Source organism: Otolemur garnettii, unplaced genomic scaffold (genome assembly GCF_000181295.1).
Source record: "Otolemur garnettii isolate 467f Iridium unplaced genomic scaffold, OtoGar3 scaffold00127, whole genome shotgun sequence".
In the NCBI taxonomy this organism is placed as follows: Eukaryota; Metazoa; Chordata; class Mammalia; order Primates; family Galagidae; genus Otolemur; species Otolemur garnettii.
Window position 1 is genome coordinate 5,064,730 of NW_003852522.1, and position 26,447 is coordinate 5,091,176.

General features: G+C 55.0%; 1 protein-coding gene across 1 annotated transcript in view; it reads right to left on the reverse strand.

Moving 5' to 3' along the window:
• Nucleotides 1-610: 610 nt before the first annotated feature.
• The window catches only part of MLLT1 (MLLT1, super elongation complex subunit), a 76,446-nt gene continuing 50,609 nt past the window's right edge, over nucleotides 611-26,447 (reverse strand). Inside the window, exons 4-12 of the mRNA XM_003797986.3 lie at nucleotides 20,033-20,176; nucleotides 16,917-17,042; nucleotides 12,347-12,898; nucleotides 8,562-8,649; nucleotides 6,617-6,725; nucleotides 4,224-4,323; nucleotides 3,861-3,932; nucleotides 3,554-3,625; nucleotides 611-3,345 (exon numbers count right to left, since the gene is read on the reverse strand). Coding sequence (XP_003798034.1) covers nucleotides 3,217-3,345; nucleotides 3,554-3,625; nucleotides 3,861-3,932; nucleotides 4,224-4,323; nucleotides 6,617-6,725; nucleotides 8,562-8,649; nucleotides 12,347-12,898; nucleotides 16,917-17,042; nucleotides 20,033-20,176 — 1,392 coding nt within the window. The 3' untranslated portion in view covers nucleotides 611-3,216. The remainder of the gene's footprint in view (nucleotides 3,346-3,553; nucleotides 3,626-3,860; nucleotides 3,933-4,223; nucleotides 4,324-6,616; nucleotides 6,726-8,561; nucleotides 8,650-12,346; nucleotides 12,899-16,916; nucleotides 17,043-20,032; nucleotides 20,177-26,447) is intronic.

Consider the following 26,447-nt stretch of genomic DNA (forward strand, 5'->3'; position numbering starts at 1 on the left):
CAGCTGATGCCTGTTGATGAGAGTGACCTCAGTCAATGGCTGCCACCACAGGCAGGGTGGCCAGAGGACATCAGCCTCTGGTGTGGACCACTCAGGAATACACTGGTGCTCCTCTTGGGGGGAGCTGGACAGACGTGCTGAGACAGGGCCAGCAAGAACTTTGTGCCCTGGAGGCTCACCCAGCTCTGCCACACTGCAGCAGAGAAGACCTACCACGGCAGACGGCACCAGGCTTCTGGCAAACGGTGCCGCTGTCCATGCTTTTCCATCCATCCACTCACCTGTCCATCACACATCAACTCATCCACCCACCTTATGAAATCAGGATTGCTTTCTAACCCAAACCTTTCTTTTGGCTCCCAAAGAGATCAGCATAACCTCAGAAGCGGGACTTGAGCCGAAGTCCACCATGGCACCCTCTGGAACTTCTGGTGGCTACCCTCTTCTCCAGGGTTCCAGCTTTGCCCACACTCCCCATCCTTGCTTTGTAGATTCCCATTCCGGCACTGTCCCAGCCCTCCTCCCGTCTAGGCTGGAGTGGGGATGAGGTGCCCATGCTGCCTTGGGCTCTAGTCCCAGCTCCCCCAGCTCCACAGAAACCAAGCAGATATTTGCTTTCCCATCTGACTTTATTTTACTTTTTTCCTATAAAACTCCTCCATAATTTCACAATTTAACAAAAAGTTTAAAATCCAGGACAGAAACAATCCTGTAACTCATTACAAACACAATTCTCCTTATTCCTTTTAACCAGGAGTTGGTCTCGGGTTGAAGTGTCTTACTTCCTAGTGAGACACATTCTTTATAAAAACCCTTATGGGTAAGGAAGGTATTCGATACCATTTGCTTTCCGGCGTCGGTTTACACTTTGTTCAGGAGAGTAAAACACACGGGTTTGCACTGGGGGCAGGCGGCTTAACACAAAACACATGGCAATCACAAAGTGCCGGGCCCCTTCCTATGGAAGTGTCCCCAAAGCCCTCATGGGCCCAGCCGCTAGGCAGTGGGGGTGGGCAGGGCCTGACTGCCCAGTATGTCCACTGGGTGGCCATGGAGCCAGCCCCGGGCCCAGAGTAGCTCTGGAGGACAGCGGTGAGGCCTTTTGGCCTGAGGAGGTAACTGAGACAGGGGTTGGTGCTTCTGGGGGCCATGGAAGCAGCAGGAAGGGCCAGACACTGCTGCTGAGGGCAGGCAGGCATGCCCAGCCCTCCTCCAGCTGAGTGGAAGGCTGCTCACATCTCTGTGTGAATCCTGGGGGAGCCTGTGAAAGAGAAAGTCCAGGGCCCGAGATCCCTGGCAGCCTCTGTGCACAGAGGGTAGAGCAGCGCCGCCACTCCGCCCACCACAGGCCAATTCCTCCTATCCAATGTCTTAAAGGGTGTCCAGAGAAGAGAGGAAGGTTCCCCTTTGGAGTATTATTGGCCTGCCTGGAAGGGGATGGGGTGGGAGCTTGCCTCTCTTGCTGGCACCTGAAGGCAGTGGGACTGGGAGAGGCAGCATGGTGGCCAGGAGTTCCAGAGGCGTCCACCAATATCTCAGGCCTTTCCCCAGAGTTCTGGGGTGTTCCCAGACAGCTGGTGCTAGGGGAAGCCTTGGAGACAGGAGCTGCCCAGAGAGTGTTCAGATTGTGCCTGCCAGACAGAATCAGAGCACAGACAAGATTAGGGACCTGGGTAGGGGGATGATGGAATCCTTCACCCCATAGCTAAATTCACATGCCAGGAGTGAGGTTTGAGAGAAGGCAGCCCATACAAGCCCCTGTTCTCTTCCCCATCTTGGTCAGGGCAGGAGGACTTGAAATGACTCTAAAGTCAGGAGGCTGGGGGTAGGAGTTAGAGGATACTCAAGTCAAGGTCTAGGGAAACAGAGGTGACTAAATAGGCCTCCAGCCCCTGGGAACCATGCCAAGGTGTGCAGGCCCCACAAGGGCCCCCTGACCTTGGAAGGGGGTGCTGGAGCAAAGCAGGACTGGCCTGGCCATTGGAGAACCTCAGGCATACAAGAGTGAGCCTCCAGGCTCAGCACCAGCAAGGGCTGCAGCAGTGCGGGGCGGGCCAGGCTGGGCCACAATGGAGAGAAAGGCAGCCTGGGGGGGGGGGGGGCAGTCCAGCCAAGTGACCTGGCCTGTCATGGCCGAGGCCCACGCTAGAGGAGCTGACTCAGAGTCAGATGTGCCTCAGAAAACTCCACAAATTATCCCATCTTATTTGGCAAAAGCTCATTTTTTTCAAAGTTTGAAGACTTGATCAACTAAAGGGAGGAAGAGGATCCTGTGGGAAGAGCCCCAGGGTGCCAAGTCTGGCCCTGGAGACCGTGGGGCCACAAAGACACACAGAGTGGAGATCTCAGCTCCTGGTGCCCTAAGGACTGACTGCCCCCATGTAGCATTTATTGTCCAGAGCCCTGACGGGAGGTGGCAGCAGTGCCCTTGGAACCACAAAGGGAAAAGGATTACTCCCTTTGTCTCAGAGGGCTGGCCGCTCCTGGCTTGGCCTCCAGCCTGACCACAAGACCTGTGGAGACATTTTAACCTACGAGCCCCACCTTATCACCCCACCCCCACCCCACGTGCACTGCTGCCCAGACGCACACCTGAAACCACTCTTGCACAGACAGAACACACACATGTATATAATACAGAGAGAACTACACAGCACGGAGTCCTAGTGTAGAGAGCCAGCGGTGACGCCTACCCTCAGTCTACACACGACAACGACGCAGACACACAGTCAGGGCCTTCTGAGGTCCTGGCGGGTGGGGGGCATGTTCTGAACCGTTCAGGGAGACTAGAAATAGCTCCTGGCAGTTGGTCCAGCTACTCAGAGAGGCCCAGGCAGTGAAACCATGCCACACAGCCCGCTGTGGAACAGGGGCTGGTCCCAAGGCTGGGAGAGGGGCCCCATCCATGTCCACTTCTTCCCCTTCGGGGAGCAAGGCCCAGAGCAGCCTTTCACACAAACTGCTCTCCAAGGGAAGTCTGAGGGACAGCTCGTGTGTGGCTGGGAGCAGTAGTGCTGGCCCAGCCCCTCGGCCCCAGAAGTTGAAGAGGGTGGGCGGGGAGCCACCGAGGAAAGTGCAGCTGGCTGTGAGGGCCGAGGACAGGGCGGTCACTAAGGCAGTGCTGCAGGCAGGCCAGTTGAGAGAGAGAAGGGCAGGCAGGGCCTGGCCATGGCCTCCCAGGACCCCGGCAGCCGGGGGCCAGCACCCAGTCCCGGGTCATGTGGCCACAGCCTCCAGATAGCTCTGCAGCTTGCGCACGGTAGTCTCATCCAGGGAGAAGAGGTCGAAGTCAAAGGTGGTGTTGGTGACGTTGAAGTGGCCAGTTTCCTCAATCAGGTTCACAATCTGCAAGGCAGTGGCAGGGTGGCTTCAGGGACAGTGCCCCGAGGGCAGATTTGCCAGCACCCCACAGGATCCCCACAAGGGCTGGGCTCCTAGGGGATGCAGCCAGGACAACAGCAGCTCACAACCCTCAGAGGCACCTCCAACCTCAGCACGCATCTGCCCAGTCCTGAGGGAGGGCCAAGCCAGGCAGCACAGCCAGGACCAGTACCTGCTGCAGCACGTTGCGCTCCCGCAGGGCCATCAGCCTCCGGTGCAGCTCCACCAGCTCATCGGTGTAGGCCTGCAGGAGGTGGGGCTCAGCAGGTGAGATAAGGTAGCCCGCCCCACCCCTTGGTCCCACCCGCACCCAGGCCCACCCTTCAAAGTGCAGAGCCACCAGTTCTACCCCAGGAGGCTACCAGGGTGTATCTCAGTGCCAGGGGCAGGAGGCACCTTCCTAAGCACTGCTGGGAGGAGGAGGGAGGGCCACCCTCACCCAAGGATAGTCCAGGGTGACCTCCACTGGCTGTCCCCACCTTGTCATAAGCGCCCTTCTTGAGGGTCTTCTCAGGTTTGCTGCATGACTCAGGGCTCCTCCGGCCTGATGCCTGCAGGGGAACCCCAGATCCCTGCTGAGCTTTGGCCTACGCTCTTCCCCAGCTGTAGGCATGTGCAATGTTCCCCAATCCCTCCCAGGATGGGTACCAAGGCTCTGTCCAAACCCCGTCTGGGCATATTCCGGCTGGCCCCAAAGGACTGGTTAGTCAGGACCTGCCCATCCTGGGGCTTGATGGTGAATCCAGCTTCCTCCTCGCCCACTGCCCTCAGCCCTCAGGACAGGGACAGGACCACCAAAGCAGCCCTGATGGTGGGGCACACCCAGGGCCTCCCGAACTTACCTTGCTAGTGGGTGGGGGTGGCTTCTGGGGGGGTGGAGGCTCACGGCCAGGCAGGCAGGAATCAGCGCTGTTATCACTCTCGCTGTCACTGAAGCTCAACCTGAACACCAACATGGCTTTTCAGGTCCCTACCCAGCCCTACAGCTTCATAGGCTCAGGCCCTCCCATTTACCAAACTGGTGCTCCCCCAGACAACCCCCTCTTTAAGCTCTGGGCAGCTACTTCTGATGAAAAGAAAAAAGAGAGAAGACAGAGGAAAGCCCTAGGATGGACAGGCCCTGACTAACCAGTCCTTTGGGGCCAGCCAGAGTATGCCCAGGCAGGGTTTGGACAGAGCCTTGGTACTCATCCTGAGAGGGACTGGGGGGCATTGCACATGCCAGCTTGGTTCTGTGGCTCTGTTGGCATCAGAGCTGTCTGTGAGAGGACCCACCCTCTCCCTTAATGGTGCTGCTCTGACCCCATCCCCACCCTGGCCACCCAACCCCTGTGCTCCGGCCCACAGGCTGCCTCCTTACATTGGAGGAAACGATCTTAAACATGGGGTATCTGGTGGTGGTGAGGCCCAGGCTTTTAGCCTCCCACCTCCTGGGGGCAGGTCCTCCATCCCTGCCTCCATTTCCTCATCTGTTAAAAGGTTGCCAGGAGGACTACATGGGACAACAACAGTGACCTTGGGCTTAGAGGACAAACATTCACAACTACCAAGGGGGAGGCATCTGGTTATTCAACATCCAGAAAGCCACTCAGCTTGGATCTGCAAAGCTCTCCTCAGAGATCCATTTCTCTCGCTGGTACCTGGGATCCTGCTCCAACAGGGCTGTTTGCGCTGAACCAGAGGGACCCTGACAACTGTCACTTCACAACATGGTACTCATCCCAGGCCTTGTTGCTAAGTGAAGCACCTGAAGGCACCTGAGGCCACCGCAGGCCCAGTCAGCTATGCTCCTGTCCTGCTCCTCCCTGGCCTCCCAGACCTCCCCCAGAATGTGCACCAGAGAAGTGCAGCAGCCTCCTAGACTCTGGCCATAGCCTGTGGAGGCTGCAGGTCTGGTCCTAGTCCTTGCTCCCATTGCCCAGGTGATGCTCCCAGCCTGCTGCTCCCGCCTGCCACTGCCCTGTGTCCCACAGGCAACAGCAGGGCTCTGGTGAAGAGCTGGGCCTCTCAGGGAGCAGAGTGGGGTCAGTGGGGGCATTGCTAGCACCAGCTCAGACAAGGTAGCCTGCATGGCCCCCTCCCTGACACCAGAGGTTTACCCTCACCCAGGGTCATCACAGATGACCCCATAGGACATCAAGAAGTTTTCCCTCATCTAGGTCCCTGTGTCATGCTGTGAGCCCCTCAAGAATGGGAATATCTGTCAGCCTCTCTGCTCACAGTTCTTGGCACCCAGTAGAATCTCCACTGAATGTCACCAAACCAAGTCAAGAGCCTGCAGCTACTACCCTGTCCCAGGGAATTCACTGTCTTCCTTGTGTCCAGAGGCTAAGAGCCCTTTGGGGCCTCAGACCTGTGCTTTCCAAAGGCCTAGAGTCTCACTGTGTCCATGCTGGTATAGGTAGCGGTGCCCACGAGGAGGCCTGTCAGGGCTGTCACAGCCATGGCTCTTGGAAAGGTGGGATTTTATCCCATGTGGGTACCTTGCTGGAGGCAGACAGATGACAACCCCATCTTCAAGAGGAGCCAAGGAGCCCCCACTTAAGGGGAAGAGAGCTGCCAAGTGGACCAGGCTGCTGGCTACTGCCCCTGCCCTCCCAGACATGCCCAGAACCACTCATGACGTCCATGTCTCTGGAGCCAAGCCTCCCACCCGCCCAAGGATCTAGGGGGTATCCAAAGGACACAACTTGGCTCCCCCTGCACCTTTAGGGGAACGGCCTGCAGGCCACTAAAGCAGCTCCCCGCCCAAGGTGTCTACAAGCCTCCAGCCAGGGCTCTCAGTGGGTATTCACTGTGTGCAGCACACATAGGAAAGGACTGGGGGTGGGGGGGTGTCCCTGGCCCAAGACCAGAAGAACTTCTTTCTTGCTCCCCACCCTGACCTCCATGCAGCATTGCTCTCAGACTGCAGGGCACAGGTGACTTTTCCTTATCCCTCTTCTCCAATGGCAATTGAGCTCCTTTATTAGAACAACTCTACCCTCGCTCCTGGGTAGCCCGCACCTACCAGCAACCACAAGTTAGGGTGCCACCTAGGGTCCCTTACTTGGCTGATCAGGAGAGAACACATGGCCCTAGCCCACCCTGACACCCAGGCTGCCCTGAGGCCACTTGGGGACCTCTCCCATCCTGCCAGGAGACCCTCTAGCCATTGCCTTACCCCTACCATTCCAGCAGAGAGTTGCCCATAGCCCCTGCCTGCACCTGCTGGCTCCCCACTGGGCCCAGTCACCTGGAATCCCTCCCCGGGTTTGTCTTCACAGCAGCCTCCTCGCCTGACGAAGAGTCATCCTCGTCGGACTCCTCCGACTGCAGATCCTCCACCATGGAGCGCAGGGGTCCTGGGGCAGGTTGGGGGGAGAGACAGGAGGGCTCCAGCTAAGCCTGCGGCCCCTCCCCTACAGGGCCCCACCATGCTTCTTGACACTGTGGACCCCAATGCACACGCCAACTGCCTAGGAGGCTGCTTTGCCAGGGGCCTGGCCACCCACCTCCACGATCTGCCTCACACCACGACTGCCCCTTCCTGGGGCCCTCTCTGGCTCCCTTTCCCTCCCTACCTTCGTGGGCCTGTCCTGCAGCAGGGCTGCAGGGCCCCTCCATTGCCAAAGCCGGATGAGAACCCTCCTCTGCTCCCAGGTGCAGAGATCACTGGCTCTGCCGAGCACAGGATGAGCCAGCCCTTGCCGGGGAGGGCTCAGGAGCTGGAGTCAGGGGCACAGATGCTCTGCCCAAGGGCCACAAGATGCCCCTGCTCAGTCAGTCTGTACCCCAACTTGGGCCTGTCCACCCCCTTCGTAGTAACCTCTGCTGTTCCTGGTCCCCAGTCTGCCCCTTTCTCCAGAGGCCCAGGGTTTCAGTCCCCTACAGATGGCATCTTGGTTTATAGTCCTGTTACCAAGGCAACAGAGGGACACAAAGCCCTCAATTACCTTGGTCACATGATCCCGCTCCATCAGGTTCCCCCCTCCCAGCAGACAAGAGCACTTGGAAGGAGTGTGGGCTCAAGGGCCCCTCCCCCAGCCCCTCTTGGCAACAGCTTGGCTGAAATCCAGGCCAGACCCCCTCATGCGCCCCTCCCCCAGCCCCTAGTATTCTAGCTGTGTGGAGAGCAGACTCTCATACCAGGGCACTAGTAGGGAAACTTTCGCCCAGCAGAAGATGGGTGCTGGTGGGCTCCAGGTGGCTTCCCAGGACCCTCCCAAGTCGGGGCAGGTTCCAGGGAGAGGGCAGATTCCTCACCCTACCTATAGTCATCCAGCGCCTCCTGGGCTCTGGGGGGAGAGGTGGGATGAGCAGAAAAAGGATGGGCCCATGGTACTGGGAGGGGTGAAGCCCATGGTCTCTGGTAATTGACAGGGCCTGCATCAGAAGGGCACTAGCCCTTTTTCAGCACAGCTCAAAGCATAGGGATGGGTGCCAGGAATGGACACCAATGGCCATAGAAAGGAGCAGTACACCCCAACCCAGCTGAAGTTCTCATGACCTGTTTCTGTTTTGCTTTTATTTTCATTTATTTATTTATCTTCCCTAGATGGGGGTCTTGCTTATTACCTAGGCTAGAGTGCAGTAGCACAATCATAGCTCACTGCAGCTCCAAACTGCTTGGGCTCAAGTGATTCTCCTGCCTTGACCTCCTGAGTAGCTGACTACAGGCATGCACCACCATGCCCAGCTAATTTTTCTAGTTTTTTGTAGAGATGGCGTCTTGCTTTTGCTCAGGTTGGTCTCAAACTCCGAGACTCAAATGATCCTTCCACCTCGGCCTTCTAAAGTGTTGGGATTACAGGCATGAAACATTGTGCCTGGCCTGTTCTGTTTTTAAATAAGGACTCCATTCAGGCCACCAAAAACCCTATGGGCATGTCTTGTGCAGGCCCAGCCTGGGAAAGTCTGGGAAAACTGAGTAGCCCATATGCAGCCCAGAGGAGCCTGACTGGGCTGGCCCTCCTTGCCCTCCAGCAAGTTGTCAGTAAGTTTTTCTGGCGGCGGCAGCAGCTTCCAGACATGGGTGTGCAGCTGGCCAAAATTTGGCATGGAGCAGGCTCTACTGCCATTCAACTTGGAGAGGGCAGGGTGGGAGCCCTCTGACTCCCAACAGCCCTGCACCTGCTGGCCTCCAGTGGGAGGCACGTTCTACTCCTGTGGGGCCCCCTCCTGCTGCCCTCATTACACACCTTGACTATGGTTCTGAGACGGCTCAAAGTCGGAATCCGAGCTGGAGTCTGAACTGGAGCTGGAGTTGGATAGGCTCGACTGGGCAGACTTCACCCCACAAAATGGCAGCAGAAGGGAAAGAGAGAAGAGCCATCACTGTTCAGCTGAGGAAGTGGCAGGGCACATGCCCTCTGGCAGTGCCACTGCCCAGCAGCTCTGTCCCAGACATCCCTAGGGGACCCCAGGACACCAACCCATGTTGCTCCTGAGAACATGCCAAGAAGACAGCACCCAGCTCCTCATGCACCCTGCAGCCTACTTTTCCCAGCCTCAGCACACCATGGGACTGTCCTACCAAGGGACTCCAGTTTCCAGCAGCACCTGGCAAGGTTCCGAACACCTCTCGGCTTTCTCACCTGACTAGGCAATAGAGTATACAGGGCAACACAGCTCTCAAGGAGGGAGGTTGGGGGTGGCAGGGAGGTCTGGGGTCTCAAAGGTGTGTGGTTCTGCCCTGTCCAGGGAGATGTCCCAGAGAGGTCTGGAATAGGAGAGCTGAGAGTGGAAGCTTCTCATTTAGACTCACACACTTTCCTGGGACTCAGAGATGACAGAAAGCTCTACCACCCTGCTCAGGTGCTGCCACCAACCCTGGTTGCCAAGGTGCTGTTGAGTATTTGTGCACACTTGCAACAAATATCATGGCTGTCCTTCCTCCTTCGGCTGCTGTTCATCCAGGCTCAGCCACAAGGGGGCAGTAAAGACCAAAACAATCATGACAAGGACATGAGGGGACAAGATGCCCAGGGACGGGGACAGGAATCAGTCACTGAGTACTAAGGCTGGGCAGAATGGGGCTGCCCACAAGTGGGTGCGCCAGGGGGTGCAGTGGGCCAGGCATGGGCAAGCTCTGGAAGGCAGAAGTAGGGAGTCTACAGGCTCAGGGAGGGTCCCCTGGCTCAGGGTGTCCCAGGCCCCAGAAAGGCTGTCTCAGACTCAGCAGGTCTGTCCTCAGGCTGGGGGCTATGCAGTCCTTCACCTCAGGGAACGCATCTCTTGGAACTAAGTGGCTGGAGCCCCTTCATCAAGCGAAGGGAGGGGCTAGCAGAGGGAGCCAGCTGGCCTACTGGGTCCTGCAGGTGCCCTTCCCCACAGCATCTGGGTGCTTGCAGCACCCCCCCCTCCTGCAAGAGCTAGAAGATGCCTGGGGAGAGATTCCCTGGCACATGCAGAGAGGAGGGGTCAGGGCTTGGGGCAGCCTCACCCAGCCCATTGTAGCCCCTGCTATGAACCCCCCACTGGCAAATGATGTTCTCTGGGGACCCTCCCCAGGAATGCCCATACAGGTTTCCCACCACCCATGCAGACCAGCCTGACTCTCTAGCACACACCAGACAGTGTGGCGCATACACACACATCCCTGGAGTACTTATTCTTGGGGAAGGGGTCCCATCTCTGGGGCCCTGTTCTAATCCTGCCTCCTCACCAGTTGGCTTCTTGACTTGGACTAAGGTGGTCCCTAGCGTCAAGACTTAGTTTCCCCATCTGTGAAGGAACTGCCAGCCTGCACAGGAAGGTGGGCCGGTGGGATGGGTCCCAGGCCACTGCTTCACCACTCCCACCCTGTACATGCTCTCACTTTCACTGGTTGGGGTCAGCAGGGACAGAATGCGAAGAGGGCCCAAAAGCCCCGCCCGGGCTGGGGCATGCCTGCACTGTGCTCACTGAGGAAAGTCATGCAAATCGAACAGGCAGGGAGAAGAATCAGAAATGGTGTTGGCCAAGAGCCTGGAGGTGGCATGGTCAAAGGGGCTGCTGGAGTACACCTAGGTACTTAGGCTACACAGGGCACCCAGGGCCCATGACTGGCCCATGTGTGGACAGAACTGACTGGCTCAGTAACCCCAAGGCCTGAGGGGACCCCAAAGAAACAGCCAGAGGAACTGTGAAGTGGAGCCAGGTGGGGCACTGCAGGGCAGGGAAGAGGCGGCTCTTGTGTGGTAGCTGCAGCTCCCTAGCAGTGTGGTCTCCCCTAAACCTACTGGCCACCTTGCCCCTTCACCACAGGTGCCTGCACTCTGCCAAAGCCACAGGGGCTGGGCAATGTCAGGGACTTAACCAAAACCCTTCAGTGGGTAGATGGATATTCTTTAGCCAAGAAGAAACTCCCTGGGCTTTCTCAAATACCTCCAACCCCGAGCCCACAGACACTGGACATCCAGCCCCCATCTTGCCATGGCAACCTTGAGATGGCCAGAAGAGCCCCACAGAACATTCTACATGTTCCACAACAGAGTAGGAATCTGGAACCCTGGTGCCAACACACTGCTGGGGCCAGTCTAGCAGGGCAGGACCTAAGAGATGCTTCTCTGGAGACGCCTGGTCATGGGACAGGATCTCCCCACCTGTCCAGACCTACATATCCAAAGGAAAGAGCAGACTCAGGTGCCAAACAGGCACCCACAGAACATCCTGCAACTGAGAGGGCCACCAAGGCCCAGAGTTTCTGGGAGGCAGCACCAGGGCCTGTTGCCTTGTGATCACAGGTAGGTGACACTGTCTTTAGACAGCCCCAGTTGTGAGAAGTGCTGGGTGCTCAGCCCTCCCTCCCCCATGGTTGTCTATGAGCCAGGAGGATACACTGTTTCCCACAGGTCAGTCACCCCCAGCCAGTGCTGCCACCAGCTCCAGCTCGGTCCATGGGATTGCTTTCAAAATCCCAGCACAGCATGAACAGCAGCCTGGGGAGCAAAGCTCCCCCCAACAAGGTAGTAAAAATTTGGAAAGGCTGACACGAAAGGCTGACAGGGATGTGGCCAGCAATAAAGATGAGGAGGTTAAACTCTACCACTCATTCATTCATGTATGCACACATGTATTCTCTGAATACCAGGAGCAACATACCATACTGGAGCCCCCAAGCCACTGAGGCCACAAGGCCAAGTCTGGCTACTGTCTCTCTCTCTCTCTCTTTTTTTGAGACAGAGTCTCGCTATGTTGCCCTTGGTAGAGTGCCATAGCATCACAGCTCACAGCAACCTCAAACTCTCGGGCTTAAGCAATTCTCTTGCTTTAGCCTCCCAAGTAGCTGGGACTACAGGCACCAGCCACAAGGCCCGGCTATTTTTTGGTTGCACTTGTCACGTTTAGCAGGCCCAGGCCAGGCTCGAATCCTCCAGCTTTGGTGTATGTGGCTGGTGCCCTACTCACTAAGCTACGGGTGCCAAGCCAGGCTACTGTTTCTTGTGGCTAAAGTCATGGCTGCTGCAGGACAAGCCTAGAGCTTCTCATGCTGACAGACCCTGAAAGGGATCCAGGCTCCATGCTTAGAAAATCAGCTGGGCCAAAGAAGAACGTCACCCCAAGTCTTAGCTGTGTGTAGTAGCCATGGGTGAGGGAAGGGCCAATGCTGCCCCCCCAGTAGCCACCTGGGAAGGGAACCAGACACAGCTCTGGTGCCATCAATAAACCTCTCGACAGGGAGAGATTAGCAGAGAGTATTTCCTGCCAGGCTCACCCTGCTCACCCAAAGGCAGCTTCCAAGACCCTGGTCTGTGTGGGGGCCATATGAGCAAGACAGCTCTGAACCTAGGCACCTTGAGGCTGTGCTTGCCCAGGGCCATCAGGGCAGCTCTCACAAAGCAGGCTCCATCATCCTGGCAGAGGGAAACTGAGGTACAAGGCACAGAGGCTGGTGAAGACCTGAGTCCTGGGCTCCAGATCCCATCTCCTACCATGCTGCCTGCTGATGCGCACCCCTCTTTCTGGCTTCCCCCAAGGGGCTGACATGGAGGGGTCCTCTCACCTCTGACTTGAAGGAGGCCTCATCCTCTGAGTTGGACTCCTCCACCTCTAGGGGCTTCCTGGCCTCCCTGGGCTCATTCTCAGCCTTCACCTTCTCCCCTCGGGCACCGCTCTTATCTTTGGCCGGCTTCTTGTCTGAGAAGGATGAGGAGGTACGGGGTGAGGTGCCTGGGGCGCTCCGGGACCCCTTGGAGCTGCTCTTCTTCTGCTTCTTGGCGCTGGGCTTTGGTGAGTCTGCGGTGGCTGGCCGCTTGCTGGAAGCCTTGGGTGGGGGTGGGGGTGGGGGGCCCCCCTTGGGGGACATGCTCTCCAGCTTGGTCTCCTTTAGGGCCATCTTGGGCTCCTTGAAGGCAGCTTTGGGTGGAGGCACCTTCTCCTCTTTGGGAAGCCGGCCTTCGCCCAGCTTCCGTGAGGTGTCCTTGGAGCTCTTGGCCTGCTCCCGCTCCAGCTCCTTGGAGGAGCCCTTGCTCTCCGAGTCCTTGCGGGGTCGTTCACGGTGCTCCTTGGTCACCTTGTGTGGCTTGGAGGCCTTGCTGCTCTCCTTGTTGGCGTCCTGCAATGCCGAAGGGGGCAGGCAAGGGGGGACACCTGGTCACATGGCATCCTAGGACTGCCTTGCTCTGCTACCCCCAACCCCTACAAAGTATAATCCACCTGATTCAGACTCAATTAGAGAAACTTTTCCATGAAAGGAAAAGGGCATGTGAGAGTTTTTATGTTTTTTTTGAGACAGAGTCTCACTCTGTTACCACAGGTAGAGCCCCGTAGCATCACAGCTCACAGCAATCTCAAACTCTTGGGCTCAGGGATCCTCTTGCCTCAGCCTGCTGAGTAGCTGGGACTACAGGCACCTGCCACAATGCCAGCTAGTTTTTCTACCTTTTTAAAATAGAGACAGGGGTCTTGCCCTTGCTTAGGCTGATCTCAAACTCCTGAGCTCAAGCAATCCACCCGCCTCAGTATCCCAGAGCACTAGGATTACAGGTGTGAGCTACCGGGCCCAGCCAGGTTAGGGTTTTAAATGGAGCTGCTCCGTTACTACTAGGAAGTGTGAGCAGGTCCTTGAGACCGCAGGCTAAGACCCCTCTGGATTGCACTGATAGCCCCTGATGAGCTCAGGAAGAGACCAAGCACAGCAAGCCACATTACCCGCTCTCACCCATGCTCATGGCTGGCACTGGGCATGGGGAACCCTGGTGCAGGTGCTGACCCTCTCTCAGCCTCCTCTGGCCCCCCAGCACAGACGCTCACTGCCTCATTGTCTCCTGCTTTGGCATTCCAACCTCCGCCCTGAGCTCCTTTGGCCCCTATGTCCCCACACCTCCACTATGCAGCCAGCTCCATCATCCTTGGGGAGAGCTATTCACTGGAGCCATGCTATCGAGCACCTACTGGGTTACTGGGCACTATGCAGTGACAGCTCCTAGGCCTCTCAGAATCGAAACCACCTGGCTGGCCTTCCTGAGACAGCAAAGGTATTCCTGACCCTCTGTCTCAGAGGGTTCAGGGTGCAGCCTGGACTCTGGGGCTTAAGACAAAGAGTGGCAGAAACTCCAGGGAGTAATGCTACGGGACCTCAGGCAGGCATCTCCCCTGAACAAGTGCAGAAGCGCCCATCTCCCTGGGCGATGGTACAGGCCTGGCAGATGGTGAATTCTCGTCAGGATTGGCAGCCCACATTGGCACAGCCCATGCCCCAGCCTGAGTTTTGCTATTTGTATGTTTTCATCCTGTCTACCCTCCATACCCACCAGCTCTCCTACAGTGGGGGCCACGTCTTCCCTGATACCCAGTGGAACCACACACATCCAGGGGTGTGGAATAGCAGCCAGGTGAGGTGTGTGGTGAGCCCAGAGGCTCTCTGGGTAAACACTCCCCCATGCTCCCCAGTAGTAGCCCAGTTCTGAGGGCAGCCCCAGCGCCTTGGGAAGGGCTCCCGCGGGCCAGTGAAAGCACCAGGGAAGACAGAGGTGTCCATGCTTCATCACTTCATCAGCTCACCACCAGACATGCGGGAGGGGCAGGCTGGTCAGGGGCCACTGCTACCTGTTCCCAAGGCCACCTGAGTGTCCAGGGACAGATTCCTCCCAGCAAAGAGCCACAGGGACAGACGGAGCAGCTGCCACATGTCTGGTCAACTCAGTCTGCTGTCTTCCCATCTTCTTCTTGCAAATTCACAAAACATATCAACGTTAAAGGCTCAGGAACAGTCACAGAGGCTAGGGGGCCACTGACGGCCTCCTTACCCCTGCTGGGCTTGGCTGATGCCCTGACAGTGAGAAGGGCTGTTCACACTATGAGCCCCTGCAGCTGGCTATGCCCCTAAGGTGTGTTTCTTAGGGTTGGTGCATGGAACAGGGCCCATCCCTGGGGGTTCTACTCCCCAGCTGGCTGCTCCCCAGGAGGAAGGAATAAAGCAGGTGTGCCATATGCCATCTTATCACCTTCTCACCATGGATACATGCCCATGTGGACCGAAGGAGCTCAAATGATGTCACGACCACCAAGGATGGAACAAGAGCAAACACACAGTTCACACCATGGGCTATTGGCCCTGTGGTCAGCTACCACCAAGCTCTGTCCAGCTAGGAATCTTCCCAGGGGCACACACAAGGCCACAAAGTTGGCTCTTTTAAAGTTACCAACTTTGAGCACAACAAAGACATCTCTAGGAGTGATGATCCATCAGAGTTATGTTCTTATTACAGGTGTCCACCACCCCCAAATGGTTAAGAATTGAGACTTAGGGAAAAAGCTACCAGGCCAAGTGTCTGACATCAATGGAGGACATGGGGCATTGCTGCAGCTGTCAACTTTTTGGTCTGGGTGTGCAGGGGCGGGAACTAAAGGAGCCATCTTCCTTGTAGCATGAACCTAAGCACAGAGGTTAGAGGGTCACTTTGGCCACCATGCTACCCCTAGGTGGGGGCTGTCAGGTGGGGACAAATGCTAGCAACCAAATCAACCATAGTTGCAACAGCCAGACCTACCAAAAGTCCCTCAGCCCAAGGGATTCCAAGAAAGAAGGTTCGAGAAGGCCCACCCCATGCCTACCCTCCCAGCCTCAGTGAGCCAGGCTGGGCCTCTGCCTAGAGAACATGGCCTGGACACTCAGACTCTACAGGTGAATAGCCATTGCCAGAAAAGGAGAGAGCTACTCACAGGCTCATGCAGTGAGGCTGGTGGCCTCGATGCTGTGACCGTGATGGCAAGGCCAAGGGGGCCCTCTTGGAGAGCCACAGAAAGGCTTGACAGGACCTTGAGCCACCTGAGAAATCTATACAGACACCTCCTGAGCCTCTCCACCAGGTGGCTAGAGAAGGCAAATGGAGAGAGAATGGAGCCAGAGAAGCCTGGCAGATAAACACACCTGGCTCCAGGACTCTTGGGGGAGTCTCAAAGACCACTTCCCAAAAGAGATGCCAAGAGCAGCCTGAGCTTCCAAAGCCTGCTGATTGCATTGAAGGCATTTCTCCACAGGGTCGTAGGTGAACTGTTAAATAGCCAGGACAGAAGAAATAGGAATTCCTTCTCTTCCTACTCTGCATGGACTTCCACAGAGCCTTATATGGCTTGAAAGCTGCTGAGACTCCTAGCAAAAGCTTCTCTTTCATTTCACCTCCCTGAAGCTCAGGGGAAGACAGAACTCTGTTCCCTGCTTTAAGACTGACGAGCATTTCCAAGACCTGACAACCTTGTCAAAAGGGCCAGAAAGACCCTGCCTGGGTGCTGTGGCTCTCCTCCAGCCAAGCAGGCAGATGAGGCTGCATGATGGCTGAGAGCCCTACCTGTCCCAACTGGTGTACCCCAGCCTACAACATCCCCTGCCCATGAAAGTGGAGTAAAAAGAACACAGAAGTGGAGAGACATGTGGATTCAGAGACATGATGCCCAGGAGCCACCTGAGGGCCGGCTGTGCTAAGTGGGTGGCTGCAAAGGAACAGGACCCACGCTCACAGCTTTATATGAACATTATGATACTCTCCAAGGGGCTTTCTAGCTTGTCCTTTGAGCAGCTGCTCTGGGATGGTTCAGAGAAAGAGAAGCCTCAAAGCCTCAGGAAGGCCAAGTGCCACCTGCCTGACTGGGCTGAGAAGGATGATAAATCATGTTTTCCTCCTCAAAATCATATGCACCCCTTCCCCCATCCCCACAGAAGCCATTGTTAGAAAAGTAGAGTCTGGCACAGCCAAGGGCAGGGGTAGGCCAGGTTGTGCTCAGGAGAGTTGAGAAGGTGGGCAGCCATGGTCCAGGGTGGAAATGCTCTGCCCAGAGGCTGCCCTGGCCAGCCATCTGCGAAGCTCTTGGGGCTTTGGGCTGTACAGTCCTATGGCCCAGCCCATGCTCAACAGCATGAGGGGAAGGAAAGGGATCGGGCAGGTGTATGGCTTCAAGATAGATGGGGCAAAATGCCCAAGATCACTTGGCTCACTCCTGAAATTCTAAGGAAGTGGCAGTGAGTGGCATGGGGGAAGGCAGAGAGCTCAAAGAGGAAGACACCAAGGAGCGAGTGCAGGTGCGGAAGGCCAAGCTCGGCAGCCCCACGCGACTGGGCCTTCCACCTCACTAACCTTGGAGCCGTGGGACGGTTTGGTCTTCTTGGGGTCAGAGAAGGCAGAAAGTGGAATTGTGGGCAACATGGGGTAGTCGGGGCTGGGCCTGGACACCGTGTCTGCTCCTTCAGGCATTACCATCACCTAGTGACAGAGAAGAGACAGGCATTACGACGGGCAGGGGCCAGCAGTCCCAGATAGGAAGGAGGCCCGTGTGGACATGTGGACGTGCTAATGGCAATGGGGCTCCCTGTTGGGGCGAGGGGACAAAGGAGAGCCTGAGCTCCCCTTTCCTGGAGGAATCACAGGTACTTTCCCTGCTGGGAGCTGGGTACTAAGCACTCAGGTGAAACAGGCTGGGTGATGAAGAGTGAAGAGAAGCCCAGGCTCCCGGGATGGCTAGGCTGTGCAGCCCCAGGGCACAGTGGAGCAGAGAGCTGGCTGAGAAGACTGGCAGAGCACGCCAGGATGCATGAGAAGATAGCTGCAGCCCAAGCCCAGCCTATCTGCCAAGGCCGAGAAGCCAGAGAGAGGCATGGTCTAGAGGGTGGTCAGGCGCCCAAGACAGGTAGCGTGCTGCAGAGAGCCATTTCCAAGGTGTCAGCACAGATGCAATTTTAGTGTGTCCCACAGGCACTGCAGGACAAGCCTTTATCTTCTTTCAGGTGACTGAAGCTGACCCAAAGCACACTGAGACAATGGCAGAAGGCAGCCTGCATGGGGGGAGCCCACTGTCCTCTGCAAAAGCAGCTGCGCACAAGCCAGCCCTGAACCTGGGGGAAGTGCCTGGTCTGGTCTTAGAGACTAAGGTCCTTCCAGGAAGTGCCCCCAGGACACTGGCTACAGGGAGAGGAAGCCCTGGGTAAGATCTCAAAATATCCATACTGCAGATTAATGCTGACAAGCCTCCTAGGTGGCCACAAATCGAGACAAAAGTAGAAAACACAGTTAACAAGACTGAATTCAGGCAGAAGCAGCGCCACTAAGAACGGTGACCACCTGTGATTCCTGGACAAGCCAACCCCCAGTCTGAGGATGCTGACATATGGTGGTCACAGGCACACAGCTGGAGGTTGTTACTCAAGAGTCCACAACAGTGGACTGACGCACCCACTACGTCTGACAGGCAGCTCCCTGGAGACAGGCCACAGATACCCCCATGCTCCAGGGCAGCTGAGGCCCTGCCTGCCTGCAGATGTGCTCACAGGGAGATGCACCCCTCCTCCCATGTCAACCCATCCCTAGTCTCTCCCAACCAGTGTCCCAGACTGACACTACTTCAGGTCCAGGAAGTGCCTCTCTCCTCCGTAACACAGACCCTTGGAAAAAGAACTGGTAAAGTGAACAAATGGATCACTTCTATCTGCAATGGGGTGCTGCCATGGTGACGGATGGGAAAGAGCCTGGAGGGGTACAGGGCTAGGACACTGGGAAGTCCCACCCTAGTTATTCTGGAAGTACACATGAGGAATTTCAAGAACGCCAAGGGACCTCTTGGTGAGGGATGTGAGGAGGGCTGCCTGCTGTTCAGTTCCTCCAGCACTGACAGCCACATGGGCAGGGGCTGCTGCGACTTGCTGCTGGATACACTCTGGACTTTGGGATAGCAAAGGCAGGTACGAGGAAGCACCTGACAGCAGCCACAGTCCCTCAGGCTGCTCCTGAGGCTAGGAACCTTGGACACCAGCTCAGGGTGAGCCCCGAAGGCCCAGAAATTCCTGAGCAGCCAGCCAGCTCCTTTGGGCAGCCCTCCCAGAGGGCGGATGGTGCCTACAACCCTCACTCTGCCCACAGGGGCTGGGTTGCTCCCTCACCGGCCCTGCACAGCCTGAGCAGGACCTGCCCCCAGCCCCTCTTCCTTCCAGCCCTTGCTACATTCACTTAGTCCTCAGAGCCTTCCTCTCTCTTCAGAGCAATGGAAACTGCATCCATTGGGAGCTAGTCCTGGCTGCTGCCCAAGAGACCTGAGAGATGCCATTTCCTTGAAACGTAACTACAAGGCTTCAGGGAGCCCAGAGACACCAGTGCCAAGCAGTGGGAAATGGGAAGGTAGGAAACAGGTGGAGCAAAGCAGGGAGGTGGCAGGGCCACACTATCCATGCAGACCCACCCAGCGCCTCCTTCACCTTCAGAGCCAGAAGGTGTCTTTTATTAGAGACACGGCAGGACTCATTCAAACCTGCCACAAACTATTCCTTTTACTAAAAGGTAACAAGTTCATCACGTACTCAGTAGTCTCGGCAGAGAGTGTGTGGGTGTTCCTGGAGCCCAAGACACCACCAGGCTCCCCACTGCCTCAGGAGGTAAGCCTGCCCTGCACACACCCCACACGTAACACACACCATACTTACACAGGACACAAGCCACACACACCACATGCAACACACACCCTCACACATAGCCCCAGATAGCTCACACAGGGCCCCTCCCATCACACATACCCATATGTATATGCAACCCCTATTCCATGAGAAAAGGACAGGCTGACATCTAAGCAAATGCTCTGTGACCCTGGGTCACTGAGGTGGCTATGCCATGCCGTGACCAAGCCTCAGCCTGCACATGCTGCCACATGACCATTCACTTGCAGCCAGGTGCTCTGTCCTCCTCCACAACCCATCTCCAGCTACCATGCCATATCCCACGTCTAAAAGCCCCAAAGCCTCCACTCAGGTCACCACACGGAGATCCAGGCCATACGACTCACTGGAAAGCTCTAGTTCTGAGGTGATGCTGTCTTCTGGCCTCATAGGACAGAGGTGACTCTCACAGAGGAGCCCCTGTCACCTCCCTGGGGTGGCCCTGCCAGGCTGGTTACAAGCCAGCTCTAGGCCTGGCCACGCAGACAGACTGGCCTCCCTGACACAAGCCACATTTGTGACACTCCTTCCCTGACACTTCCTGAAGGAAGATGCTAATTAACCACTACCACCCAGGAGGCGGGGGAGAACCAGCAGCTCATCACCCACAGCCACCCACGCCCTGTGCTCGGCGTGCACCTGGGTTTAGGAGATCCCAAAACATCCCCAACACCGACACATGCCTCTGACACAAGGAGCCAGGACAGGGCAGCCGTGGCCAGCACAGCAGTCACTGGGCCAGGTGGGGGAAGGCCCACCCTCTGGGGCACTCACCCCGCCAGCCCGCAGGAGCTTGTACCGGAACTCAGTGGTGGGGTTGTTGAAGGTGAGCTTCTCGCAGCGCAGGTGGTTCACAGGTGGGTTGCCCTCCAGGTTCAGGAACAGGTCGTAGGTGAAGCAAACCTTTCGAGGTTCCTCCTTAAACAAAGAAAACAGGGAAGTCTAAGTCAGAGGGGCAGGCAGGAGGCCATGGCCATAGGACAAGGACAGCGCTCCCAGGTGACAGCCCAGCTCCCTCTTTTCTCCTTCACCTGCCTCCACTCCCCTTCCCTATATCCCCCTCTGAGATCATCTCTCCTGGTGTACCTCCTTTGCTTCCTCAAAATAAATCAACTTACTACTCTCCTGCAGTTGACTGGGCACATTAGGCCTCTCGACAGAAACCAAGATCATTAATATGATGTGCTTAGATGCTTAAGAACACACTCCTGCCACTGGCAGGTGCAGTACCCTTGCTGACCCACAAGACGGGACCTTCATTTTGGTTTACTGCCTATAGCACAGGCAGGATAGATCTGCAGGACAAGTGAGGGAGGAGTGACCATGAGCAAGGCTCTGACCAAGTGGCGTGACATCTGTAGCAAACGTCGGGGGCTCAGGCAGAGGCAGGCCTGTTGGGAAGGAGGTAGTACACGGGTCAAGTTTCTGTGACAAAGCCAAATACTTCATATAAAGAGCCCACCTCACATCAAATTATGTAAGTTGGGGGTCCCACCAAATGGAGATGTACTTCTGGGGCAGGAACACTGGGTAAGTAAGAAAAACAGAGTGAAGACTCTGAGACAAGCCTGAGTGTCACATGGAGAAACTGAAGTTTCAACGGGCACTCAGGTTTATGGACAACTGGTGTCGGACATGGGCTCAGATCATCTGATGAGGACTGAATTGTCCTTTCAACAAATAGTGCTGGGACAACTGGATGTCCACACAACAAAGAATGAAGGTGAACTTGACCTCACATAAAAAAACAACTCAGAATGGATCAAAGACCTAGATGTAAGAGCTAAGACCATAAAACTCTTATAAGTATACACTTGATGTTGAATGAGACTAATGTTTCCTTTCTTTCTCTCTTTCTTTTTTTTGAAAGACAGGGTCTCACTCTGTCACCCAGGATGGTCTTGAACTCCTGGCCTCCTGTCTCAATCTCCCAAAGTGCTGGGATTATGGCCAGCAATTATTTCTTATATATGACACCAAAGCCTTAGGCAATTAAAGGAAATTAGATAAATCAAACTTCATCAAAAATTTTAAAATATCATGCTGTAAAACAGGACACTATCAAGGAAGTGAAAAGGCAACCCACAGAATGAGAGAACATATTTGCAAATCATTAATCCGATAAGGTTTATAACTAGAACATTAAAAAAAAATTTACAACAATAAAAAGACAAATAGAACCCTTGTGCAATACTAGATGGGACTGTACAATGGCACAGGCCACTTTGGAAATCTGGCAGTTAACATGTTAAATACAGAGTAACCATATGAACCATGCACCAACTTCAAGATGTAAGTACCCAAGAGATCGAACACATGCTCACACAAAAACTTGATACTTGTGTCCATCTGGAAATGACACAAATGTCCATTAACAGATGAACAGAGAAAGCAAGTCTGGTCCATCCACAAGTGAAGTATCGCTCAGCTGCAAATGGCATGAGGCTCTGCCTGACACAAGCTGCAACAGAGATGACTCTTAAAAACATAGCACTAAGAAAAAAAGAACAAAACTCTGCACTATGGAAAGACGACAGACACAAAACACCATGAATTACTTGACTGCATTCATATAAAATATCCAGAACAGGTGAGTCCACAGAGACAAGACATTGTATATAACATTGTGAATACACTAAACCACCAAATTTGTACATTTTAGAAGGGAAAGTATTTTGGTATGTGAATTACATCCTAATTTGTTAAAATGTTATTGATTATAAGAGAAAAAACTAGGGGTATGAGGGGTGGTAAAAGTTTCTGAGAGAGAATACTACATAAACTCAAAACTTTGAAGGAGACATTATTAGCTCAGTGAGACCAAAAAGACAGCAGAGGCCCCAGCCCCAAGCTTCCTACACCCTGTGTCTCCCCCCCAGGAGCCTGAACTCACAGTGTACATGGCAACATTTTTAAGCAACAGGGAAGGGAGAAAGGATGTCTCCCCTCAGGCTGCACCCCCCACCCCCCATGGCCATTGGTTTGTCTAAGTAGCTCTGGGAGCCCAGCTGACAATGTTACTGTTCAACACAGATAGCAGTGGCGGTTCCCACAAACACCCAGGAGTTCCACAAAGCAGACTGAATGACTCCATTCCCCAGCACACTGTCAAGGTGAAGAGCCTCCACAACGTTCAGGCTGGTGAGTGCAGACAAGTGAACAGGCCTTCCCAATCCAAGACCAACCAGTGCAGCTGATGCTGACCTAATTTGGTGGGGGAGCCCCTGGTCTCAGAAGAGTGAATTTCCACCCACAACCAAGGGAGGAATCATGAGGTGTCTAGAATAGACTAGGAAATCTCCTTCCTCTTGTCTGGGGCAGAGATGTGACTTAGGTTTGGGTAAAGAGATGAAGGGGCGGTCAGCCTTGGGAGAGCTTTCCTTCCCAACTGCAAGGTGAAAGTTTCTCATCATCTCTCTCCTTCTTGCCAGAACATGAAAGGCAGCCTCCACCATGGAACAGGCATGGCGGGAAGCTGGGAGAGCTTGGGGCGGGGGCGGGGGAGGTAGGCCACGAGCCCTGGCATAAAGTTCCACTGTACACTTGCTATAGGCAGCTGGACATCACCTGGTAGATCTTCTGAGACATTGCCAAGCCCTCACTTCCTCTACAAAGCTTTCCTTAAAGCCCCAGACGTAGCCATCACCCCTCCTCTGGGTCCCCTTGCCTGTATTGAGACATGTGTCAGAGAATCCCCACCAAGCCAGGAACCCCTGGGAAGCACGAGTTCCTTTCCTGCCCTCTCCCCAAAGCATGGTCAGCTCTGGGGAGGCACTCCACATTAGCCAAATGCCTGGAAAGCCACAATGGATTAGGGGCTAGGAAGGGGGCCAGGATGGCTACCTGGAGGCTGTTATGGCTTAAAGCAGGGCAAGGAGTCTATCAGGTCATGAAAAGTAAAGGGGGGAGGGGGCCCCCAGACCGGAGCAGCAGGTAACCCCACAACCTGGGAGGGAGCGGCAGGCTTCAACACGGTTGCAGCTCAAAGGGGAGATTACAATGATGTTGCAACAGGTGACCCAGGGAGAAGGGCCTAGTTAGCAGTTCTCAACCTGTGGGTCACGACCCCTTTGTAACAATGAAAATACATCCTGAATATCAGATATTTATATTATGATGCATAATAGCAGCAAAATTACAGTTACAAAGTAGCAATGAAACTAATTTTATGGTTGGGGGTCACCACAACATGAGGAACTGTATTAAAGGGTTGCAGCATTAGGAGGCATTAGGAAGGCTGAGAGCCACTGGCCTACATTATTCCTGCAGCGAGCTGTGCCCAGCAATGGAGGAGGACTTGGGCTTAAGAACTGCCAGATCATAGGAAACCACACCCTACAGCACAAAAGGTGGCTTCGAGCTCTCACAACTGGGAGCACAGGGCTGGTTTGAATCTAGCAGATAAAAGGGGGTGGTGTGGGCAACCAAGCCCTTACTGGGCTTCTCCTACAGAAATGATGCCACTAGGTGAAGACAGTGAAGGGGTGAACCATACAGACAGTCCTAGCTAACTCACGAAGAGTTGGCAGCACCACTGCTTCATAATGGCCAGGCACAGACCACCAGCTACCAACAGAGCTGGGCCCTCTGCAGAGACTGAGCCCCAGATGCAGGTGCTGGCAGAAAGCAAGCCACTCAGAGGACGGCCTGGGGGACACAAAGATGGTTCCAGACTCTGCAGGATGCCTGACCCAGATTCCTCAACTGTACAGAAAAAAAAAAATGTGTCAATGAACGAAAAGGCTGAGGGATAATCTATAGCTTTAAAGGAATTAAAAGACAAATCAGTGAATCTCAATGTGTGAGTCTTATAGAAATTCTAATTCAGGGTGGAGCCTGTGGCTCAGTGAGTGGTGTGCCAGCCCCATATACCGAGGGTGGTGGGTTTGAACTCAGCCCTGGCAAAACTGCAAAATATAGCCGGGCACTGCGGCGGGCGCCTGTAGTCCCAGCTACTCGGGAGGCTAAGGCAAGAGAATCACCTAAGCCCAAGAGCTGGAGGTTGCTGTGAGCTGTGACGCTACAGCACTCTAATGAGGGCAATAAAGTGAGACTCTGTCTCTTAAAAAAAAAAAAAAAAGAAAGAAATTCTAATTCAAACCAAAATATACTAGACTTATTAAACACTGAAAATTTAAGGAACTAAGAAATTATTAATTATAAATTAATATAATAATAGCATAATCAAAGCACTATTAATTCATAGGTATAGTTTTAGCATCACAATCTTTTTAAGCCCCTTCTAAAATATTTACATATGAAATAATGATGTGTGGGATTTGCTCCAAAATGCAAGGGGGACAGTGGCAGGGGCTGAGCCACAATGGGCCTTGCCATGTGCTGACCACTGTCAAGGGTGGCCACCATCAGCGATGGCCACAGAGGGCTTACTGCCCCCACGCTACTTCTGCAAATGCTCCAAGTTTTCCCTGTAGCTTTCCTGAGTGGATGCACCACAGCAGGGCTGCACGCTCAGAGGAAGGGCGTGGCTGAGGGAGCCTGCCCCACCCAGGAAGCCTAGGCCCTAGGGGAGGGGGTGGGGTCTGAGTGGGGACGCCTGGCTGGGAGTTGACATCCTCACAGCAGAGAAAAGACATGGACTTGAGGCTTGCCCTCACAGTCTGCCAGGCATTGGTCCTTTAGAGGTGGCCTCTAAAGGGAGGACTCAACACAATGCCACAGCCATACTCTTGGTGTTGTGCCTATCAAGAGCGTAAGATGTCTTTCTTTCCACAAAGGATTCATTGGCTTGAGGAGGGCACCTGGGGTAGGGGCAGCCACCAGATAGTACCTGAAGCCATAGGACTACCCAGGGACATAACCCAGCTCTGCCCACTACCCAGCACAGGGTACCCTGGGGCTCAGTGCTGGGCCCTCCTCTTCCCTCCACTCTTCCTAGATGTCCTTGTGCCCAGCGGTCCCTTTGCACTTTGGTTGTACAGCAAGTCCAGCCACTTGTCTGCAGCCCCTTCCTGTCCCCTCTCTCTTGGACCTCCACTATTTCCTAACCATCTAGCTGCTTCAACCCGGTCCTCCTTTAACCTGGCATTTAAACCAGCTGGTGGCTCAACTCAACCTACCAGTAGCTTTGATAAACCTGAAGTCAGCACCACACCCCCACCCTGATCTCCCCCACCAGCTATTCTGATCACTGCCCCCAAGTATAGCACAAACTTGGCTCTCTTCCAGGTGCTGCCACAGTCTGAAGGACGAAGGTCTCTTGCTCCCTCACCCCACCAGACCACAAGCTCAGGGTACAATTCAGGGTTTTGAATTGACAACTCAGGGTTTTGTTCCATCAGGCCTGGACCGAAACTAGCACACCACCTGCCAAATGTCCCTAAATACTCATTTATCCACCAAAAATGTACCAGCCACCCTACCATGTGTTCAGTGACCAAGACCAAGGAGGGTCTCTAACTTTATGGACAGAGCACAAAGGTGAGACAGCCACAGCAATGACAATATGACATGACCAATCTGTGTCACACACCTGCAGAGCCTTGAACATGGCCAGGGGCATCACTAAACACTGCGTGTGTGTGCTTCATAGTCCCACTTGGGTGCTCCTAGTGTCCCCATGTCACAGCTGAAGACAGTGAAACAGGGTGGAGAATGTGGTCAGCACCAGGGCCAGGATGCTTCCTGTGCAGCCCATGGGCCCTAGAAGGCTCCACACACCCACACAAACCTACCAGGGCAGGCAGTTACAGCAAGAGGAGACTGGCCTGTGTTCTTCATGACTCCCTAGAGGGGAGGGCAGCTGCAGGCTGGAGAGCCCACTGTGCCACCAGTGATAGTATGCTGAGGATGGCTGCTAACTGGCACTCTCTCTGGATGAGACCTCGGACCCATGACACTTAAGGACTCCCAGAAGGGCTGCAGATCCCTTCCTGGACAGCCCCCTGGAGACTCAGTTTCCTGGGAGACTGGACATGGCAGCACTGCCAAGATCTGAGGCCTAGCAGCCTCGTGAGGACTGGCAGGGTCACCAGAGGGTGGCAGGCAAGCCCAGGGTAACAGCCTTGGCTACTCTAGCTGAATCCCAACGTGGCCCCACTCTCAGCATTGGCAGCCACCCATTCCCAGGCCACTGGCCACAACCCAGCATGTCTTCAACCTTAGCAAACTAAGATGCAGAGAAACTGGCCAGACTGGTGCCAGAGCCAGAGCCACGGTGTATACTCAT